A 22,298-nucleotide genomic window follows, 5' to 3' on the forward strand; every position below is an offset into this window, starting at 1 on the left:
ATGCAGTGCCTCCACCTGCACTCTCCTCCCCACTGCAGATGCAGTGCCTCCACCTGCACTCCCTCCCCACTGCAGATGCAGTGCCTCCACCTTCACTCCCTCCCCACTGCAGATGCAGTGCCTCCACCTGCATCTCCCTCCCCACTGCAGATGCAGTGCCTCCACCTGCATCTCCCTCCCCACTGCAGATGCAGTGCCTCCACCTTCACTCCCCTCCCCACTGCAGATGCAGTGCCTCCACCTGCATCTCCCTCCCCACTGCACAGTGCCTCCACCTGCACTCCCTCCCCACTGCAGATGCAGTACCTCCACCTGCACTCCCCTCCCCACTGCAGATGCAGTGCCTCCACCTGCACTCCCCTCCCCACTGCAGATGCAGTGCCTCCACCTGCACTCCCTCCCCACTGCACAGTGCCTCCACCTGCACTCCCTCCCCACTGCAGATGCAGTACCTCCACCTGCACTCCCTCTCCACTGCACAGTGCCTCCACCTGCACTCCCTCCCCACTGCAGATGCAGTGCCTCCACCTTCACTCCCCTCCCCACTGCAGATGCAGTGCCTCCACCTGCATCTCCCTCCCCACTGCACAGTGCCTCCACCTGCACTCCCTCCCCACTGCAGATGCAGTGCCTCCACCTGCATCTCCCTCCCCACTGCACAGTGCCTCCACCTGCACTCCCCTCCCCACTGCAGATGCAGTACCTCCACCTGCACTCCCCTCCCCACTGCAGATGCAGTGCCTCCACCTGCACTCCCCTCCCCACTGCAGATGCAGTGCCTCCACCTGCACTCCCTCCCCACTGCACAGTGCCTCCACCTGCACTCCCTCCCCACTGCAGATGCAGTACCTCCACCTGCACTCCCTCTCCACTGCACAGTGCCTCCACCTGCACTCCCTCCCCACTGCAGATGCAGTGCCTCCACCTTCACTCCCCTCCCCACTGCAGATGCAGTGCCTCCACCTGCATCTCCCTCCCCACTGCACAGTGCCTCCACCTGCACTCCCCTCCCCACTGCAGATGCAGTGCCTCCACCTGCACTCTCCTCCCCACTGCAGATGCAGTGCCTCCACCTGCACTCTCCTCCCCACTGCAGATGCAGTACCTCCACCTGCACTCCCCTCCCCACTGCAGATGCAGTGCCTCCACCTGCACTCTCCTCCCCACTGCAGATGCAGTGCCTCCACCTGCATCTCCCTCCCCACTGCAGATGCAGTGCCTCCACCTTCACTCCCCTCCCCACTGCAGATGCAGTGCCTCCACCTGCATCTCCCTCCCCACTGCACAGTGCCTCCACCTGCACTCCCTCCCCACTGCAGATGCAGTGCCTCCACCTGCATCTCCCTCCCCACTGCACAGTGCCTCCACCTGCACTCCCCTCCCCACTGCAGATGCAGTACCTCCACCTGCACTCCCCTCCCCACTGCAGATGCAGTGCCTCCACCTGCACTCCCCTCCCCACTGCAGATGCAGCGCCTCCACCTGCACTCCCCTCCCCACTGCAGGTGCAGCGCCTCCACCTGCACTCTCCTCCCCACTGCAGATGCAGTGCCTCCACCTGCACTCTCTTCACTTTCCTACTGGCTAAGAGGTTAGGAGGTGGGGCCATAAGCTCAGGTCAAACTAGAGGCAGTGACAGAAGATATAGAAAACTGATAAAAGCTGACAGTATTTGTATTCCCCTAAAAGGACAGTGTTCCAAGAATTATAGAGGTCTAAACAGAGAAGGGCTGGTTGGTATAACCATGTACCACACCACCCAGGTCTTTCCACCCCCTCACCCTCACAGTATGAAGTTAGCAATAGTCACTGTGTCCCAGGCTGGGAAAGATTGCTAAGCACTAATAACAAATGGTTTGAAGAGACTCCCTGCTGCCCACTCTCTTCCTCTTTCTTCCTTCTCCCTTCTTCCTTCTTCCTTCTCCCTTTCCTCCACCTCCCTTTCCCAAAGCACTTGCTTGAACCCGGCAGGCGGGAGCCCGTCTTCCCTTCTAGGGCATATCAGCTTGTAGCCACCAGCCTTCATCACGATGGGGTTCAGTGCTTGTCTGCTAAGAATGCCCTACAGCTTCCCAGGCATACTATGTGGCCATGCTAGTTTGGGTCTTTTCCCATCACACTTACGACTGCTAGAACAAGTCTTTCTGGCAACAGTGTCTCTTGTCAGGTGATTATTGTGTTTTAAGTTCCTTCTCCAAAGAGTCCACTCAACACTCTAGCAAGGCACATTAGAAACTTGATGTTTTATGGGCTTAAAATGGATACTTTTAACATAAACATGGGAGTGAGCTCCAGAAAATGTGCAAGAATAGAAAAAACTTTCAAATCAGGCTGGAAACATCAGGAGCCAGAGCTGCCGCCTTTAAATAGTATCTCCCCTATGCAGACAAATTTGCAAATCAGACTTGAAGCAGTGTTGGGTCTGCTCTTCCCTCACACATGCCGTGCAAGCTTAGCCAAGTGTTCACGTGGTAGCTGCGATTTCCACATTACTCCAGGGGATTAAACAGCTTGGTCAAACGCTCCCACACTATCACATATCATTAGGGATGTTAGGTCATAAAAGAGTCTTTATGATAGTCATGGGGGTAAGGTGTAGAGAGAGGAGACAGCACCAGGAGAGGAAAGCCACGTGACCACCCAAGGCTTCAAGTCTTTCTGCTCCTGATTTCTGTAGAATACTACCATAAACAACAGCAATAACATACACACACACACACACACACACACACACACACACACACACACACACACACTCATACAACTTTTTAATTGTGGAGGATAAAACCAAGAATGCTTAGCAAACTACAGCCAGTGTCTTTAATTAAAACGTAAGAGAGGACTGTTGTTCCCATTTTACAGAGAAGCAAACAGACTAAGAAGTTAAAACCTACCTGCAAACGGTAGTTCCCTGCTTTGTGCCAAGTCCTATACTGGGGATGGAAGATACAGAGGATCCGGCCTCCATCCTGGAAACAAGGGAAGAGCTGGAGAGTAAGGAGATCTCCCAGGATGATACATTGTGAGCAAAAGCTTCCCAGAGTGGTCTTCCCCCCACCCCAAGGAGTTCACAGATGGGTGACAGAAGGGGAAGCATGAGGAGTGAGTGTGTGGGGACACAGTGTGCTCGGGGATCTGAGGAGTGAGTGTGTGTGTGTGTGTGTGTGTGTGTGTGTGTGTGTGAACGTAGAGTATGCTCAGGAATCTGGGCACAGGTGTGCCTGGAGAGGGTTTGGCTTCTGAGAAGGGGCCCATGTTAGTGAGGATGTTGAGACATAATAAGGACAGTTTTCCCTTATAGATTCTGGCATCTGGGTAGATGAGACTGAAGTTAATAAACTGGTCAATCAGGCACGCGCGCGCACGCGCGCGCGCGCACACACACACACACACACACACACACACACACACACACACACACACACACCGTATCTATTCCAGAACCTTTAGAAAGTTACTACATCTGTCTAAGCTCAGGATAATTAACTGCCTTTAACAGACAGCTCTATTTTAAGGCTTATTGCAAATGTCCTCCCTCTCCCTCTTCCCCTCTCCCTTGTTTCCCCTTCTCTCTCTCTCTCTCTCCTCCTTCTCCTTATCTCTCATCTCTCTCCCCACCTACCCCTCTCCTTCTCTCTCAGTCTCTCTCATGTGAGTGAATATCTTGCCTGCATGAAGCCAGGCATCAAATCATACACCACGGCATAGAATCACAGGCAGCTGTGGTCTGCCACATGGGTGCTGGAAATCAAACCAAGATGCTCTGCCAGAACGGCCAGATCTCCTGACCCTTGAAGCGTCCCTCCAGCCTCCACAAGACGATTCTTAAACCAGACTGCATAGTGAGGTCAAGTCATAGATTTCACAGATCCTGTGGGGTGTCGATCCTGAGCTAGGAAATATGAAGAATCCATTTAAGTGTCAAACAGAATGCAGAGCACTCCTGAGGTTTAGATGCAAAGAAGAGAACGCTGCATGGCCCTTCCTCAGGGAAATCACAGACCCTGCTTTGCCTAAGTTGATTTTTTGCTCTTTCTTTTGTCCTCGTCATCGGAGGGTCCCGCACTGTTTAATTGCTACCTTGCCATCTTGCTGTTAGTCCTTAATCAGTAGCATTCCCAGCGGTCACAATGTTCAAATGTGCTTCTGTCCATAGAGTGCACACAATGGCTCTTCCCGAAGGTTCTCACAAGCATTCCTTCTTCCGAATCCGCAATCACCACGTGAGTCACCCTCTAATGCCGAGTTCAGATTAGCGCCTGCCTGAGCCACTCTCACAAGACACAGTTGGTGTATGGTGCGAAGGCCATATTTGCTCTCACCTCGGATTTTCTTTCAATTTATCTGAAGGAAAGAAAATGATCTTCAAAATTGTCAAATTCTAAGCTCAAACCCCTGCAACCTGACTGGGAGAGCAACTGAGGGGCTCCCACCTCCATGGGGTCTTTGTGTTCAGTGCAGACGTCTCAAAGCCGAGGCAGGCTTTAAAAACTGTAACCCACCCAGACTTCCTTTTCTAGTTATACTGCTGGTGTGTCGTTGGTACACAAATGCACGTGTGCAAGAAAAGTCGTATCAGATGCCAGCACGGTTAGGAAATCCCTTCCCCGGTCTGTCCCCAGCATGTCATGCACTGAGCTCCCATTTTTTTGCACTTTGATTCTTAGAGCATGAATGTTTCCCCGGTCGTTTTCCTATATCCTTCCCGCCACTACAAACTGGTGGTCCTTCTGTTTCCACGCCACATGGGAGGGAGTAAAACCTCTCCGTGCTCCAATGGCTGTTTGCTTCTCCACATTACCCTTCTGCCTCTGTCTCATCCAGCGTGACCCAATGCAGATTCCTGTACCGTGTTCTCCGTGCCCTCGGCCTAGCTTCCTCCACCTCTAAAACAGGGCGGCTAATGTGTCCTTCTAGGCTCAGCCCTCTACCCTTATTTCATCCAGGGTGGCTTCCTCGGCTCCCCAAACATGGGCAGACCCCGTCTTTGATGATGAGGTATGAACCACCCAGTCTGTCTTTATCTGTCAGCTGTTGTCACGTCTGACTGTGTAACGGCCCCAGGCTTCCTAGTCAGGGCCTAGGTCTGAGCCCATGGTGGATGGCAGTGGGTGCCAGTGTTGAGGGACCGAGACATGGCTCCACACCGCCACTGTCAACAGCCCGATTGGATTTGGGGAGACCTTGACTCAGCCTATACTGGGGTTTGTTACTTCAACACCAAAGAATTCCAGGATTGGCCAGTTCATTAAAGCAGGCTTGGCAGTTCTATCAAAGATAGCGCAGTACAGGCTTTGAGCATGACCACTAAGGGAGAGAAGATCCTCGAAAGGAAACCACCTCAGCCAAGGTGTTCACTTCCTGAGAGCACAGGCAAAAATCAAGACTACCCAAGTTTGGGTACAGGCTTCTTGGGAAAGATTAAGCAATTAATATCCTAACATTAGCCATATAAACACTTTGGGGGGCTCCTGGAGTACATCTCAGAAGGTTGCTAAGAATCCTGCCCCCACCTTTTGACATAGGAAATGGGTGAGGTGGCTTCAGAAATGCCTTGGGTAGAATTATAACTTAGCAAAGTAGCCTATGGGAGGTTAAGTATATGCCTTTTCCCTGGGAATGGGTCTCTGATGAGATACAGGACAAGAGTGGGTTTGTGGCTAAGACAGAGGAAAAGGCCCCAGTTGTTAATTATACTGAGATTCTGCTCTGCTGAGGCCAAGACCGCAGCTGAATCCAGGGGGGATGGGGGGAGCAGCTTCCTTCTCTCTCCTTGTGTCAACTAGATTTCCCTACCTTTCTAGCCTGCCTCTAGGCCTAGAGCACATTCTTCTCTTGGTAGCAATCAGACACCCAGGGGGACAAGAGAGAATGCCTGATGTCCCCATGCTTGGTTGGAACTCCAAGGCTGCCATTCCTATCCCATGCGGTCACCGCTGACCATAGCGGGAAAGGGGGAAGGGTTCCTTCTCATGAGACTGGAAGGAAGTGGGGTTGCTAAGTGATGCCCAGCCCAGCCTGGTGCTGACACTCCAAACCCCAGTTTCACCTTGACTTTTCCGTTCCCTAGACTTCATGCCCAACCCAAACTCAGCTCCACCCTGCAAAGACTTCCACAACCCAACATCCTTTAACCCCTTGACGGCGTTTGCCTGGTCCTGGCCACCTTCATCTCCCGTTGAGGATATGGAAACCACATCCCGACTGGCCGTTCTGCTTCTGCTCTTGCCCCTTGCAGTTCCCTCCATCCCAGCAGCCAGACTGATCTTTTCAGAGCATGAATCAGATGGTGTCCGCTCTGCTCTCAAGTCTTCCAATGACTTCCCATCCCCCTGGAGGAAAAGGAGGACAGTTCTCAGAAGCGATGTTTGGACGTCCACCATCTGTTCGCCGCTGCTCCCCTGGCCTCAGCTCTCCCCATTCCCTCTCCTGTTCTCTTTGCCCCGTCCCTGCCCTCCAGCTCTTCCTCACCAACCCCTGACTGACACTCTCTTTCTGCTCTGCAGTCTTCGACCCTGTCTGGAACATACCACAAATTTGCATAGCTGTCTCCCTCACCTCCCTCCACTCTTCATTCAAAGTCACCTCCTCAGGGAGCTCCTGCTTCACCAACTCCATGAAGCAGTGGCCTCTCCAGGCAGCTTCCCTTCCCCCCAGTGAAATGCAAGGTCCACAAGAGAAGTGACCACTTGCCTTGTTATGGCTGCTGCTGGCATGCTGTGAGTGCTTGGTGGCCCTTTGCTCAGTGAACACTTAACACTCGTCACATATAAACCAGTCTGCCAGTGAGACAGTGTCTCTCTGGGCAGGGAGAAGAACCCCATTATCCCACCTCGTAGCTCCAGTGCAAGGCAGCTCAGTGAGCACACACTGGGTAAAACCTCCTTCCACGAGGAGGTTCCTCAAAGTCACTCAGCTGCCTTGGGGTTAGTAAACTCTTACCCTGTTTCCAAATCGTACCAATAGTGTTTGTTTAAAAGGAAATGTTTTCACAGAAACTAGTAACACTGTAGAACAATTGCGTTCCACTTTCACAAGCAGGAGAGCTCCCGTGACCTTTGAACCACCAGCCAACCTCACAGAGGCAAGGCACGCCTGCCCACTCTCCACATCTCCCGGATCCCAGCCTGAACCGAAGATGCTTGGTTCATCTTCCATGGCTAGATGAATGACTGAGAGAATCCACCATGGGTGGATGTGGCTTGGCTTTGCCAATGGGAGGAAGCTCGGCAGGACCCAGGAGGAGCCACTTCTGTTTGGTGGCATCTGGAGCTACCTATCTCATAAGTTTCAGCCATGACAGGACAGAGAGATCCCAGAAATGGGTTTGCTGAAGCCACCCAGCTGACTGTGCGATCCCTCGGGGACTGAGCTGACACAGGCGTGGTTGCTACAACCTGCCAGGCTGTTTCTTTGTGTGTCTGAGGAACGAGCTGCAAGGCCTTCCAAGCCCCCACAAGGGGCCTCTGGGAACCTTCTGCCAATCAACCCAGTGCCATATCTCTCACCATGCAGACAAGGATATGAGTGGGCAGGGGACTTGCTACAGGGAAAGGGCGAGCTATGAGATCAAAACAGCATGGGGGACAGAGTGGGTGGAATATCTATCACCCAGCTCTCAGGACGGAGTGCGGGCTTTGGAGCATGTACTGCGGCAGTTTCCTGGGAGACTTAGGACCCATTCTTTTAGGAAATGTGTGTCAGCTTCTGCCCCGCACATGAGTCAGTGTGCATCCCCCTAAACCAAGTAGGACATAAAATCGCCCATCAGTTCATCCTGCCTCCCCTGGGTGTGTTAATACAAGACCCTGCCTGGAGTCTCAGGACTGCTGCCTCAAACACCAGGCCCTGAAGGACCCTGAACACTGTTGCTTCTTCCTGCCTGTCAGAGAGGTGATGGGGGTTCAGGCCATGTGCTAACACAGTTAGTGTTGCTATGAGTACCTACGTGTTCTGAGATGTGGAGACCTGGGCTTGAATTTTGGCTGTCAGCAAGTTTCTGGACTTCAGACCCCCATCCAGGGAACAGAAACGTTAACAGTATCTACACCCTAAGTTTCCCATGAGAATTTGATGAGCTAAGTATGTAAGGCAGCCCAAGTCTTGGCACACAGCAAGAGTTCGATAAAGGATAACCAATGGTAACGACACTTGGAATAATTGTACCTTTTTAAATTGTGCCTCTCTTACTCTATTTTATCATAGAATGTTGCAGGTTCGATGAATTACAAAGAGAAGTTAACCAAAGGCTGGAAAGACCAATGGTCAGGTGTGCGCATACGCAGTCTCTTCCTGCTTTGTCCCATGGTGGGAGGTAGGAGTACCAGACCATTCTAAGTACAGTTTTTAGCTCATGTCACAATGTATTCACTCCCCTGATACTGACCTTAGTACAATCACAGGGGCAGAGCCCTCTGACTAAGTTACTTCTCATTAGGCTCTAACATTGCAGCACTGGCAGCTACATTTCCAAGATGGGAGCTTTGGGCAACACCTTCAAACCATGGCAATTCCAGCCAAGCATGCTTGGGCCAACGCTGTGTGGTGGGAGGCTGGCAGAAAAGAGGACCCTTCGTGAAGACCATCCATCTTTCTATTTCAACTTACAATCCTTAGTCACAGCTTGGAGCAATCATTCTGACATAGGGTGGAGACATAGGGTGACTAGAGAGGACTGTGTGTGCACAGTGGAGTGTGTGCGTGTGTGCGCACGCGCATGTGCATGTGTGTAAAATAAAGAACTGCCAAGACAGAGAAGAGGTCAAGGATGGGTGGAGAGGCGTGGGCTGCAAGGACTGGGCAAGACACATCCAGGTTTGGAATCACTGCAGCACGGGCAGAAGGGCAGGAGGCTCAGGCAAGGCCCTGCTGAGAACTCTGCAGCATAAAGCCAAGTAACATCCTAGCTCTGGGTAAAGACTTGTGAAGTGTGTGGGCTCCTGTGCAGACACATGAGCAGACTTGGTGTGCTGAGTAATACACACAGTCTGTGCACACGATCAGGCCTGGTCAGAGTCACCAACATCTAGCCCAGCCTACACAGGGATGGCCCCTTCCCAACAGGGCCTTTGCAACCCCCCTCCCCAAAGTTCACCCCTGCTATGCCTCACACCTGCCTCAGCCCTCTTAGCTTCTACTCGTCCACAGGTCTCAGTTCCTACTCTGTCTCCCCCTTTGAAAGCCCTGATGGCAGTGTGTCTGTGGAATGCCTGACTCTGTCCCAGGGCCCTTCCAGCAACCTTGTGGTCTTAGTTTGGTAACTTGCATGCAAGGGCTATGTTTTATTTAGGTATGTCTCTCCGGTGCCTGCCACATCACGGCTGTTTAAATATGCTTGCTGCATTAGTGGGTGTGATACCCAGCTTTCCCAAAGAGTGCCGGAACTGTTCTCTCTAAATGCAGCTCTGTCCCTAGGCAAGCCTCTTCATCCAACAGAGGACCTGTTAAGAAAACACAAGCACAGTAATCTGTTACTTACGGAATTTCACAGATGGGCTGCTATGCTAAGAGGCCCTGTCAGTAGCCATCAACCAAGTAACCAAAATCCAGGTGGGAAACTAAAGCATCCGCAGGGCCTGGGTCAGCACCACCTGGTACAGAAGCCGTTCTGTGAGCCATCAGAACTCTGCCCCATCCCCACACTCCAAGTTTCTGACCTCTGTTTGTACCATGCATCCAAGGGCTTCACTGAGTGAAGCTAAGGGAGTTGGTCCAACACAGGTACTTGTCAGCTGTATTCAGAGAGGCCCTGAAAGAGCTAAACCAGGATAGATAAGAATCCTTGTTGAGGTTCCCTGTAAACCTGGAGCTCCAGATCACTACAATGTGCTGGGCGAGTTCCAGATTGCTACAACGTTGGCAGTTCTCGACCCTCGCTGTATTAAGGGATTTACCCAGAATCTCTACTTCTGTCCGCTCAAAGAAACCAATTCTCATTATCATAGAGAGAGCAAGGCTCAGGTTCTCACCCAGCAGTCCACGTCCAGCAGCTGATTCCAGTTATAATTAATAAGAACTCAGCCATGTGTTACATGTTACATACTTCACCCATCGAGCAAGCATGTAGGAGGAAATGCACCAGGGTGGAGTCCCGGGGTAGCCATAAGATCCTGCGTGTGTGACGCTGCCTGTTTCTCCTGCCTCGGCTCACCAAATCCTCACACCATGATTAATGAGGCTTCTCTGTCATCGCCAGGGGGCACGGGGTCTCCCTAGTCACTCTGAACTACACTGGAGCTTCAGACTGCCCCCAAGCACTCTCTCCCACCCACACACGCCTTTTCTCCATCTCCTGTACCTTCCCATTCATTGGCTGGAACACATCCGTCGGTAAAGCTGCCACCTTCCCTGCTTCCTGCTGTCCCTAAGAGACGAGGTGCCGGCATCATTTTTCGAAGAGATGTCCCACTAGGGACACAGTTGCCTTGACAGCTCTTGCCCCTGACAGTGTGGACAGCACTGAACTTGGGGTTGAAACTGGTATCCCCTTGCTGTTCCTTGTCACACCCAGACCTTTCTCTGCCTCCCATCCCAAGAACATCCGTGCCTGACTGACATCAGTGGACCGTCCTACCCCTTGCTGTTGTCTCTGCTGACCGTGGGACAGGGCAGCGCACTGTGGGGCTATGCAGTCACTCCCCTGTGGTTTCGGCTACCGCTGTTGACTCTGTTTTGGCAGTATGAACACATCACCCTGGTGGCATTCTGACTGGGTTCGGCTGACTCTCTTCTTCCGGTGTTCTAATCCTCACTCTCTCCTGGTCACCACGAGCCAGTCTGTGGTACCCATTTGTCACCATGAGGAAATGCAGAGCCCTAACAATCAAAGCATCGCACACCATACTCTGTGCCCTCCAGTGTTTCCGTCTTACTAACTCCCTAACTCTGTCTTCCTCCGGAACCGAACTCCCTGATGTTGTCTGTCCACTTTCCCTCTCCCTGAGTCTCCTTCCCCTCCTACCGGCCTTGGCTCCATGAACCACCATTAAAACCACTCCTTTATATAGTCCTCAACAACTCTGGAGTTCTCTTTGGAAAAAAACAAGTTTCTGATTACTCTTTGTAGGCACCCAAAAGGCAGGGGGACATATTAGAAAAAACAGAATCCCATTAATGGACCTCATCTTATATTTATTACCATAAACCTCAAATGAGCTCTTTTGTGGTTGCTTTTGTGTTACTTTAGTTGTTTGCTTGGATAAAGCCTTGTTTTTTAGCTGTTCTCCAACTCCCCCATGCAGCCCCAGGCTAGCCTTAACCCCTGCCGCCTCCTACCTGAACTCTGAAGCCGCTCCTGGCCCATTCATTCTGATATTCCCCCCAAAACTCTAACTGACCTCTTCAAATCTGAACTGCATCGCCTCTTATCGGCTCTCAGCCAATCACTTTTGTTTATATTTAACTCAAAGCAAAAGGATGAATGAAAATATCTACAGCTACCTACCAAAGGTACCCCTCCTGGCTTCATCACCTACAGAATGGCATTTCTTCTTGTTACTAGAGATAAGCAAAATGTAATTCTGTTTATCTGTGCATCATCTGTCTGTCTTCTGTCATCTATCAACAGATGTATTTCTCTGTGTGTACAGCTCTATATAAATTTATTTTCTGCTTGTAGACTACAGTCTAACACTCTGTCGTGTGTGGTGTTAAACCCACGAAATCAGTATAGTGACCCACTGCTATCATAGCCAACAATCAGCATAATTACATTTCAATCACCATGTAGAATGTTAATCCATCAAATGGGCAAAAGAAAGGAAGGACAGAAGGAAGGAAGGAAGGACAGAAGGACGGAAGGAAGGAAGGAAGGAAGGAAGGAAGGAAGGAAGGAAGGAAAAGGGAATTACTTTGCTGTTGCTATGACAGAACACCTTAACGAAACAACTTAAAGAAGGTGCATCGTGGCTTCTAGTTCCAGAGGATCATAGTGAGTCACAGCTGGGAGGACCAAGCAGCGGGCAGGCAAGGCACGCTGGGGGCAGCAGGAAGCTGCTGTATGTGCTGAGTCAACATTCAGGAAGCAGAACATGAACAGGAGCTCAGGCTAGGCTGTAAAGCCTCACGGCTGACTGACTCCTCCAGTGAGCTGTATCTCCTAAGACACACACACACACACACACACACACACACAGTGTCATCAGCCGGAGGCCAATTATTCAAACTTCCGAGCCTATGGGGACATTTAACAATCAAACCACAAGGAGGGATGAGGGCAGAGACGGAGAAAAGGAAGGAAAAGAGGTGATTCCCTCCACGCTGTGTAGCCTTCCCTCTTCTCTGCTCCACACTACAATTCCAGAGACCCATGTGTCCCGCCGGCCGGCCGCAGTGCCTCTCTTCTCAGAACCGTGTGACTGAATCCTCACGGTCTCTCAGAGCTGTTCCATTGACCGCAGGTTACTAACGTCAGGAGCCAAATCTCAGTCGCCTTATGTAGGGATCATGAGGCTGCGTGGGAGAGTGTGACTGTTGGGTGACACATCGTGTTTAAGGGACGTCTGTTGGTACTGTTATTACAACCATCTCAACAGCATCAGGCATGTGGAAACAAACGTTCCCTCCGGCGTACAGCGGGTTCATCCGCTATCTCATCTCCCTTTGCTCCAGTGGAAGATTTCGATAAATACTTCCTCCCATAACCAGGTCCCTGAAGGGAAGAGTGTGGGGGTGGATTTGAAGTCCGCACTCCTTTGAAATTTGATTTCTAGGACCTCCATTGAGGAATGAGTGCTAATTATCCCGAGTTGTGTGGGTGTCTCCATAGCACCGACCTGAGAAAGTCACATTGCTTTTGTCCCATCTGGGTAATGAGCTTCTCGCTCTCCTGATTTTTATCTGTCAGTCATTTTGACAAAACTGACAAGCTGGAGTGTTCTTCACCAAAACCAGGAAAACCAATGACTAACTGAAGCCCGTGCTTTTAAACGGCCGGCCCAGCACCAAAAGTTCAGGATCAACGTAGGCTGCTGGATGTAGTTTGCTGTCTGTGTTGGGACCAGAAATGCATCAGGAGATTCAAACCAATATCACTTTAAAAAAAAAATTCCAGCGCTGTTCCTTATAGATAGAAATACGTTTGCTGTTAAGTTTATGTAAAAACAAAAAAGAAATTTTAAAAAGCCCAAAGCAATATTTAAATGTATAACAAAGCCGGGGGATTCAGAATGCCAACCCTTAGCGTTTAACGTGAAGCTACAGAAAGGAAGACAGAGAATCCAAGAAAGGACCACAGGAAATGGTATGCGTGTCCCAGACGTGAATTACCAAACCCACATGCATTTACAGCAAGCTCAGCCACCCAGGACTTAGGATTTACTCTAACAAGTAGGACAGTGAGTTCACTCGAAGACTTGCACGCTGACCGTTATAGCCACTTGGTCTTCTCAGCCGGAGGCTAGAAACACCCAGCGGCCTCAGCAAGGGAGTGAACAGACAAACTGTGGTGCCACCATCAGCTGGATCGGCAACAGAAGTGAGCTTTTCGTGCACGTGGCCGCCCCGATGCACTGAGGAGATTATGCTCGGCTGCTGACTTGGAGATGGGAATGTCCTCTGTGACTGTGGCCACAGTGGAGCCCACGCCTGAGAGCACTGCTCAATGGGACAATCCGCCACACCAGAGGGCAACAGAGGCAATGAGTGGAGACAACCGTGGTCAGAGTTCTGCTGTCAAACAGCACAGGAAATTGGGGCTGTGATGGGAGTCTTAAGACATTTGTTTTTTGTTTTTTTTTGTTTTTTTTTTGTTTTTTTTTTAAAGATTTATTTATTTATTTATTTATTTATTTATTTATTTATTTATTTGGTTCTTTTTTTCGGAGCTGGGGACCGAACCCAGGGCCTTGCGCTTCCTAGGCAAGCGCTCTACCACTGAGCTAAATCCCCAACCCCGACATTTGTTTTTAAGACAGAGGAATAACAGCATGTGTGCACGCGGGGCCAGTGCACGCGGGGCCAGCAGGAGGCAGAAAGGCTGATGGTGCAGGGGAGGGCAGGAAGGAGGTGTCCTTGAGCAGCTGTCTAGTGTGAGTGGACAGACTGGCTTAGGGAGGAGCAGAGGGGACAGGGCCCTGGCTTCCTGAGTGCAGAGGCAGGAGGGGACAGTCCACGGGGAGCTGTGAGCCTGGGCTGCTGCTGCTTTTCTGACAAAAACAAGGTCCTCTGTGACGTGAGGGAGAGAAGGCTGCATACAGCAGGTGTGCCCCCGCCCCTGAAGCTAAGTCTCAAGGCTTCTGGCTGGAAATGGTGACAGCCCTTCCTTCCCAGGGTTCTGTGGGGACTAAGAAGGTGCCTCGTTGGCACTGGGAAAGCTCAGCATCCAAGATGACTTCTGGATGATTTGGGACAGGGTAGCTCCGTGCACACTCCTCTGGGCGTTTGCTGCTCTTGAATGCAACTCTGAGGGTGGGTCCCCAGCTTCCTCTGCCCCACGGTGTTTAGAAACAGCTACACATCTCACTGGCACTGTCACCATCTGGTGGGCAGTAGCTCCTTGAGAGTGAGTGGATGGTGAGTGGGTGAGTCCTAGGAAGAAGAAAGGCAGAATGCAGTGTTCCTGTCAGCCCTGTCTTAGCTGTCCAGACCTCCTGCACTCCCCATGGACCCAGCACGCCAATCTCCCCAAGCCTTGCCACAGCCACCTCTCCACAGAGACTCTGAAACTCTCTTCTTCTACCTAAATTCTGAATTAAAACAGAGCATGGCCGTTCTTGTCTGAAAATATTTGCTTGATCCCTTTCCTTTCCCCAGCAAACAGGCGCTGGCTGACCTCTGTGTGTAATGCAAAGTGACATTCTGGGGTGGCATCCAGGAAGGAGCTGGAAACCATTAACTCAGGGAAGTGTCTGAGCTGCTCCTCCGCCAGGCTCCTGCCTATGTGCTGAGGAATCCAGGCTTCGGGAGGGCAAAGCTGTCCTATCTGCCAACTGTGGGTTGTGAGCCTGTGGGTTGATGATAGTGATTAACACTGAGAGTGACATTTGACATGTGTGTGATTTCAACTAAGAGAGCCGAAAGGAAGCTTCAAGGGGAAATATTTGGGGAAAAGGTGATGTGCGGGCGACATGGAATACTCTTTTTTTTTTTTTTTTTATGACAACATTTTGCAGCACTGTCTGAGATTTTGAACTATCTGTTAGGAAGAGAAACATGTTGGAGTTCACTGAGATACTGGGGAACTGGGACAGGGCCCAGGAGCAATTCATTAATGAAAGGAGAAACATTAGCAAGAGGGTCGAGACCTAGAGCAGTTTATTCAACAGGCAGGGAGCGCAGGAGTCACAGTTTGCTAAATAAATGTGTGTATGTTTTTTTTTTTTTAAAAAAAAAAAGCATAATGCTAGATGTAAATTCCAGTTCATTTTAAGATTTATGCAGGTTTCCCAACAGTGAAAGGCACACCTGTGTGCGTTATGTTTCCAGGTTAAGCTCACCAGCTGTGGCTTTCCGGCGAAGCCTTGTAAAGCAGTCCCCAGCGCTGACGGGAGTGCTGTTTTCTACGATATTCTGATACTCTGAAAGAAGTCTGGAGAGGGCAGGGTAGACTCACAGATCACCGGGGCAAACTTACACGGTGGCGATTCCCAGGCCCTATCCCTGTGAATTCTGGCCCAGGAGGTGGGGGAGGGTGCAGGGGTCCATGAGTTCAGCACACGCCCTAGGAGACCACGGACACTAACTCAGCAGATGCTAGCTTAGGGAGGGCAGCAGGCCCAGGGGAGAGCCACAGTCTTCCACCCTGGTGCCAGCGCATGCCTCTAGCTGCAAGGCCCTGCACAGTTCACTGTGCTAAGCCAGCCCATGGGGCTCAGTGTGACGCGCCCTGATGTCTTTTTATTCTGTCAGAACGACTACAGGAAGTTATCTATGCAATGCAAGGACTTTGTGGTGGGCGTGCTGGACCTGTGCCGAGACACGGAAGAGGTGGAAGCAATTTTAAATGGCGACGTGAACTTGCAAGTCTGGTCCGACCACCACCGTCCAAGTCTGAGCCGCATCAAACTTGCCATTAAGTACGAAGTCAAGAAGGTAAGCTCTCCGCCTTTCCTGCCTTCTTGCCTGGCTCTGTAGGGCTGCTGGCCCAGCTTTGTCTCATGCACTCATGTTCCCGCAAAGGAACTGTGGCACCCAGATTCTGCCTAGAGAGGGAGCTGTCAATTTTGCAGAGCTGCTCAGATTTCCTTCCCCTTCCTACCTGGGCTCCCAATTCCCAACAGAGGAATCACAATCTGCCCATAAGCAGGCCTTGAGCCCAGAGAGCAGAAGTCACAGTCTCCAAAGGGCTGTCAGGACACATCTCCAGCAGGGCTCCCCCGGGCTGGCCAGCCAGCCCACGGCTTGCTGGAAAGCATGTAATTGATCTCTCCGTAGCATCAACTGAGCTTTCTCCCCACACCAAGGAACTAGATATATAGAAACAGCTTGGAGAGGGGACCAGGCAAGACCTGTGGGCCTCAGAGGCTTAGCTTAGAGATGGTTCTTTCCAAAGTCTCATTAAGTTCTTAGGAGAAAGCTCAAGTAGATGCCCAAGGGCAGGCTCACCCTCTCGTCATTACACACTAAGGTCCTTCTGTGTGTGGTCATTGCTGTCCCAGCTTCTCTCACATCTCCAGCCACACCTACACTGCGAGACCCTGTCTCAAAGCAATCACTTTTAACCAAATGGTACTCACATGCCCCAGTCTAGGCTCTGAACGTTCCTCTTCCCTTGATTATCCAAGCAGGGCAGGAAAGGACTGTAAACCCGTCAGCAACAAGTGGTGTGTGCCTGAGAGGCTCATCTGGGGAGGGCAGTCATGGTCTGCAAGGCTTTCTGTGCTTTTACTTCAGTAATCGTCCTAAACCTGAGGAAAATGGGTTTCCCTGAGACTGAGTTCCCAGGTGCCGGGTGAAGTCAAGCTTCAAGTTCAAATCTGTGTTTTTGAGCTTGTGAAAACGCAGTTTAACCCAGGCCCAAATCTGATCAGAGGTTTTGCTTTGCTTTGTTTTAACCAGAGCAGGGGTCTCATTCTAGAATGGCTGAGGCATCCCACAGTCTTGGGTTCATGCAAGCCCTGCTGTTGAGCCCATGTGATATTGGGGGTCAGAAGCTTGAGGTACCTCCAAGCTCCCAAGCACCCCTGTGTTCACCAGCCAGGGTAGCCTGCTGCCCCTCACAGGGCATGACAACGTGGTCTGAACCAGCCAGGAATAGGAGATACTGGGGCTCTGCGGTTTATATCCACAGAACCTGACCAGTACAAGCAATCAGTAGTGCCTACCTAGTAGACATTGCCCATTTTTCCTTTCAAATGTAAATTCAAATCCTCTAGCAAAACAGCCATTGGGGATAGAGTCATTCAGTAAGAGGGTATCCAGCCATTTCCTCACCGTGACATCTCTCTGTCGCCAGCTACAGGTACAAATGATCCAATAAAGAGTGAGATAGGAAACCCAAGCCCTCCGTGGTCATGATGGCCGAGGTCAGAATGAAAGGGGTTCATGAGGGAAATGATTTGCCCTGGTGGAATTTTCCAATTAAGGGAGTCATAAAGGTCTCAGGAAATACCTATCCTGAATGTCAAGCGTCTGCTGCCTCCACAGGTGGGAAGATGGTGAGAGATGACTGTGTGGGTGCTAACCTTGCTCATGTCACAGACGTCCAATGTGCAAATACTCTGACCGTGCATGCCACCATGCAAAGGCAGGCAGCCCTGGAGCTTCTCTTGACATCTGTTCTATCGTGAATTACTAATGAAAATGTCTAATATTAGGAAGGCTTATGAATCATAGAATGCATTTCCAATTTGACCTCAGGAATCTTAGCATATCCTCACAAAGACAGTCCTGCCCTGGACATCTGACTTGCAAATGACAATTACCAAGGTCCATGTACAAATACGTTGCCTTTTGTATCTGAGATACATTGACGGATGGATGGATGGATGGATGGATGGATGGATGGATAGATACATACATACATACATACATAGATGAGAGATAGATAGATGTAGTAGATGATAGATAGTTGATAGATGATAGATACAAACATAGATAATATAGATGTATAGATAGATGATAGATACATATACATACATAGATAAGAGGTGTATAGATATATACATACATGATACATACATAGATACATACATGATACATACGTAGATATATATATAGATACATACATACATAGATAAGATAGGTGTGTAGATAGATGATAGAAATATAGACTCATGGATAGATGGTCGAAGATAGACGACCATCAAGCCTACGATCCTGCCCACATGCTATCAGATCAGCCCAGTAATGCAGACATCGAATGACACTAGTTATTCTTGGCATTTTCACAGGCATCTATCTAATCAGGTGTGGCCATTAAAATACGTTCAAATTCATTTGGTTACCTTGAGTTCAGCATAATCAGACAGGTACCTTTGCTCCAAGACACCAGAGAGCCCTTAGTGTGCGTCACAGAAAACACGACACACGTCACAGAACCATGGAGCTCTTCACGTGGCCCACGTATCAGGCTGAAGCACCAGCTTGCTCTCTGTCTACGGAATGTCTGCATGTGAGTGGTGTGTGCTGCCCTGGGCCTGCTCACACACAGGAATGCTGCCTCTCATCTCAGCACCTGTCAACCTCCATTACATGACAATCCTGAGCTGGTATCAGGACACAGACTTCCAGCCCGAACCATAGACTGTGTAGCCTTGTGGTCTCAGCCAAGTCACTGGCATGACTTCATGTTTCTTCTGCAAAAGTGGATTAATGAATGAGCTTTTTCTTTATGAAAAGTTCTGCAAATTTCCAGACGACAAGACAGGCAATATTCTGGAGACTGTGCTGTCCCCTGTATGCCAAAGGAGAGGTGCCACTGCTGTCTCAGTGGTGACACACTGACACCCAATGTCCTACTGTCCCCTAAGCCATTCTCCAACTTGCCCTGCTTGTCTCCCCCAAGGATGTTAAAAGTAGCCCCATGGTAAGGACACCATCTAGTATAAAATTTCTCTTGGAGTGATCAACTGTCTAAGTTGTGACTATCCTCCATGACTTTTGCTTTAGGACAGGCATGGTGGCATACACCTTTAATCCCAGAACTTGAGAGGCAGAGGCAGGTGGATCTCTAGGAGTTGGAAGCCACCCTGGTCTACAGAGTGAATTCCAGGACAACCAGAGCTACATAATGAGACCCTGATTCACAAACAGAAGAGGGTAACTCAGACTCAGTAATGCAGTTGAAGGCAACCCTGAGTGATATTGTTGGAGACGTGGCTGGGAGTGAGCCCAGTGAGGTCAAGTCATAGACTCACTTGAACAGACAATTAGACTCCTCGTCTTACTTCTCTTGCTACTAAAGGCAGGATGATAAGGCCAACTTCACAGGCTCTGATGAGACTCAAGTGGGATAAAACATGGCCAGGCCTCATCCCCTGTGGGGAGAAGGCAGTAGTGTTAGTTTGCTCACAGGCAAGGCAAGGGATGAATGCTAAGGGCTCACTTGAGACCCTACCTGCTGTCCACCTGAGAGAGCGAGTTCACGTCACGAGAGAGCGAGCTCACCTCACGAGAATTCAGAGGTAAGAAGAATCTGTCCCACAGCCACCCTCACCAGAGCTCTAAAGCAACTATGCCTGTTCCCTACAGCTACTCAAACCCACCCCCAGCTTCGGCTTGGAGCTGCTTAAATGCTTCATCATCTTCTCAGGCCATACGCCAGCTGAATAAGGCAGCTTGCTGTCTCTCGGTCTCAAGTTTCCTTTGCAGAAAGGAAAAAGCCTCTTCCACAATCTACTGATTCCAAATAAACCTGGGGCATTTAGGCTCACCCTCTGGAAAGGTCCAACTGCCCTGGATCTCAATTTCAGCTCAGCTGAGCCCATGTTTCAATCATAAAGCAAACCCAGAACCCTGGCATGTGGAGACTGCTTGGTGTCTTGCTGACATATGTGACTTGTTGAAGGGGGAATGCATCTCATTCCTCTTTCTCCTCCTCACTGCTTCATCTTTTGTGGACTTAAAGGGTGATGTCTGCCTTCCCTTTTGCTTGATTCTTTCATCGTCATCCCTCCTCCCATCTGCCTGAGAGAGGACCAGACGACTCTCCTAGATAAGCCAGAGAACTCTGTAGGGGTGGGTCCTGTGGTATTCAAAGGGAGTAGGACGGGGGGGGGGGGGGGGGGGGACCCCAGACTGTCCTGTTTTGCATCACAGAAGTTTTAACTTCTTGGACATAATCAAACAAAGGCCTCCTACTTGGGGAGACAGACACACGGAGAGAAGTGGATGGCCCAAATGGAGTGAAGGGAGAAATGGCTGTTTCACTAACTCCTTACTTCTACAGAAGGAGCACGTCTCTGTCCAGGCAGTCCAGGCTCTTCGGTGACAGCGGCTAGTCCCATACATCTTCAGTCACTGCCTCTGAGCTCTACAGACGCAGCTCGGCTGTTACAGAGCCAGTGAGAACAGGTCGTGTTCTTGTTCCCCACAATCAGAGTCAGAAGCAGCAGCCTCTCTCATGCGTAGCCCCCGGCGGTTCCAACACTGTTCAAAAGCAGCCGTGCAGAGTGTGTTCTGAGTGCATTCTCTTAACCACGAGTCAATAATATCAAAAGCGATGACATCATTCTGCTCCACAGAGGTACAAAGTAAACATTCTCATCCCCAAACTGAAAAATAGGAGCACAGTAAGGAAAGGTCAAACAAAAGCAAGACCGGCATCCACCAGGGCAAACACCAGGTCCTGATGCTCCATGTTGGACATCTGGGGCTCATAAGAGAATCATCTGGGCTCCAAGGGCTTGAGTCGCCTGCCCTTCAATCCTCCTAGAGTAGCCTGATCTACTACACTACCATACCATACCATACCACATCATACCACACCACACCACATCACACCACACCACACCACACACCACACACCACACACCACACCACACACCACACCACACCACACCATACCACGCCACACTACTATAGGCTACTACTATAGCCGGAGCCAGACCCACTCTGTACATGCAGTATTCCTTGGCAGATGCCTGGCTCACCAGCCTTGGGAACCCTCGAATTAGCCTCCGTGACCCACTCTTCTCGAATCTTGTATACCTGTAAAACTGGATGCCACATGCATGATGTTGACAAACCCTGCTGTCAGCTCAGGAAGTCATCCGGCTCCCTTGGACCACAACTGCACAGGCCTTTGTGTAGGGAGCGCTTCAGTGGCATTTTCTCCTCTCAGATGAACTGGATGTCTCTCAAATGCAGCCTCCAGTCTCACCCTCAGACACCTTTCCTACTGTCCTACTGTCCTATTGTCCTATTGTTCTATTGTCCTACTGTCCTATTGTCCTACTGTCCCAGTGCATAGCAGAAGGTTTCTCTTACTGATGCTAATTCCTTCAAGAATCACAGCTACTGTCTTGTTTGAACTTCTCCTTTCTCTTCCAGTTCACACATTTGTCAAATCCTCGTTCCCTGTTCTTGCTCTCACCACTGACTTGAGTAGATTTGGTGAGAGGCAGCAGCCCCAGACTAGCTACAGACTACTCATGGCTTTGCATTTCTGCCAAACCAGGCACCCTGTAATCCTGAACTGTGCCTCACTTGAGCTATCAGATTACAGCCAGAACACAGACAAGTTTTTTGTCAGAATAAAAACAAATGGCTTTTATCCCAGTTCCTGGTACAGCACTGTGTTACCCTCTAAAAGGGAACGAGCCAGGCTCCACTGATCATCCTGACCCTCACAGCTCCCACACAAATGGTTCCTTGAGCTCTGCTTAGGGTTTTTAGGCTTTTCTGACCCTAAGTCACACACACCCCAGTTCATCCTGATGAGCCAGCTCACAGGCCTACCTACAAGCCACACGGTCATCTTCTGCCCCACGACAACCCTACTCCGAGTGCCAGTTTGCCATGGCACGTCTCATCCTGGGACAAAATTACCAAACAAAAGCAGCTTAAGGAAGGAAGAGTTTGTCTTAGCTCCTGCTTTGAGTGTTCAGCCCATTATGGGAAGTCAGTTAAGCAGGCTGTGAGGCAGATGGTCACTGGGTATCCCCAGTCAGGAAGCAGATGATGGTGTAGTCCGGGGAGCCCAGACAGCACAGCACAGCGCTCCCACCTCAGTCAGCCCAACCTAGCAACTCCCTGTCAGACATCCCCAGTGGCTTGCTTTCCAGATGACTCTATACTGTCCGTTCAACAATCTGCAGTAACTATCAAACACACCAGCCCAGCATTCCCTAGGGCTGCCATCACCCTTTTATAAGCAGGAGGAGAGAAACTTGTAAAATTTGCCCACGGGACTCAACACC

The 22,298-nt window shown here is 50.3% G+C and overlaps 1 protein-coding gene and 1 long non-coding RNA gene across 9 annotated transcripts in view; one reads left to right on the forward strand and one right to left on the reverse strand.

The window, feature by feature from the left end:
• The window catches only part of Trpc7 (transient receptor potential cation channel, subfamily C, member 7), a 131,111-nt gene that overhangs the window by 27,078 nt on the left and 81,735 nt on the right, over window positions 1-22,298 (forward strand). For both annotated transcript variants that reach the window (XM_017600463.3, NM_001191691.3), the window contains exon 3: window positions 15,847-16,029. In XM_017600463.3, coding sequence (XP_017455952.1) covers window positions 15,847-16,029 — 183 coding nt within the window. The remainder of the gene's footprint in view (window positions 1-15,846; window positions 16,030-22,298) is intronic.
• LOC102555284 (uncharacterized) overlaps window positions 1,534-22,298 on the reverse strand; it is a 65,750-nt gene continuing 44,985 nt past the window's right edge. For 4 of the 7 annotated variants that reach the window (XR_001841761.3, XR_001841760.3, XR_005495721.2 and 1 more), the window contains one exon: window positions 9,253-9,440. This is a non-coding gene — a long non-coding RNA (uncharacterized LOC102555284). Of the gene's footprint in view, window positions 4,345-6,166; window positions 9,441-20,176; window positions 20,652-22,298 lie in introns of those variants that run through there. The other 3 variants (XR_005495724.2, XR_005495722.2, XR_005495719.2) reach the window with 2 other exon arrangements.

This window comes from Rattus norvegicus, chromosome 17 (genome assembly GCF_036323735.1).
Source record: "Rattus norvegicus strain BN/NHsdMcwi chromosome 17, GRCr8, whole genome shotgun sequence".
Taxonomy (NCBI): domain Eukaryota; kingdom Metazoa; phylum Chordata; class Mammalia; order Rodentia; family Muridae; genus Rattus; species Rattus norvegicus.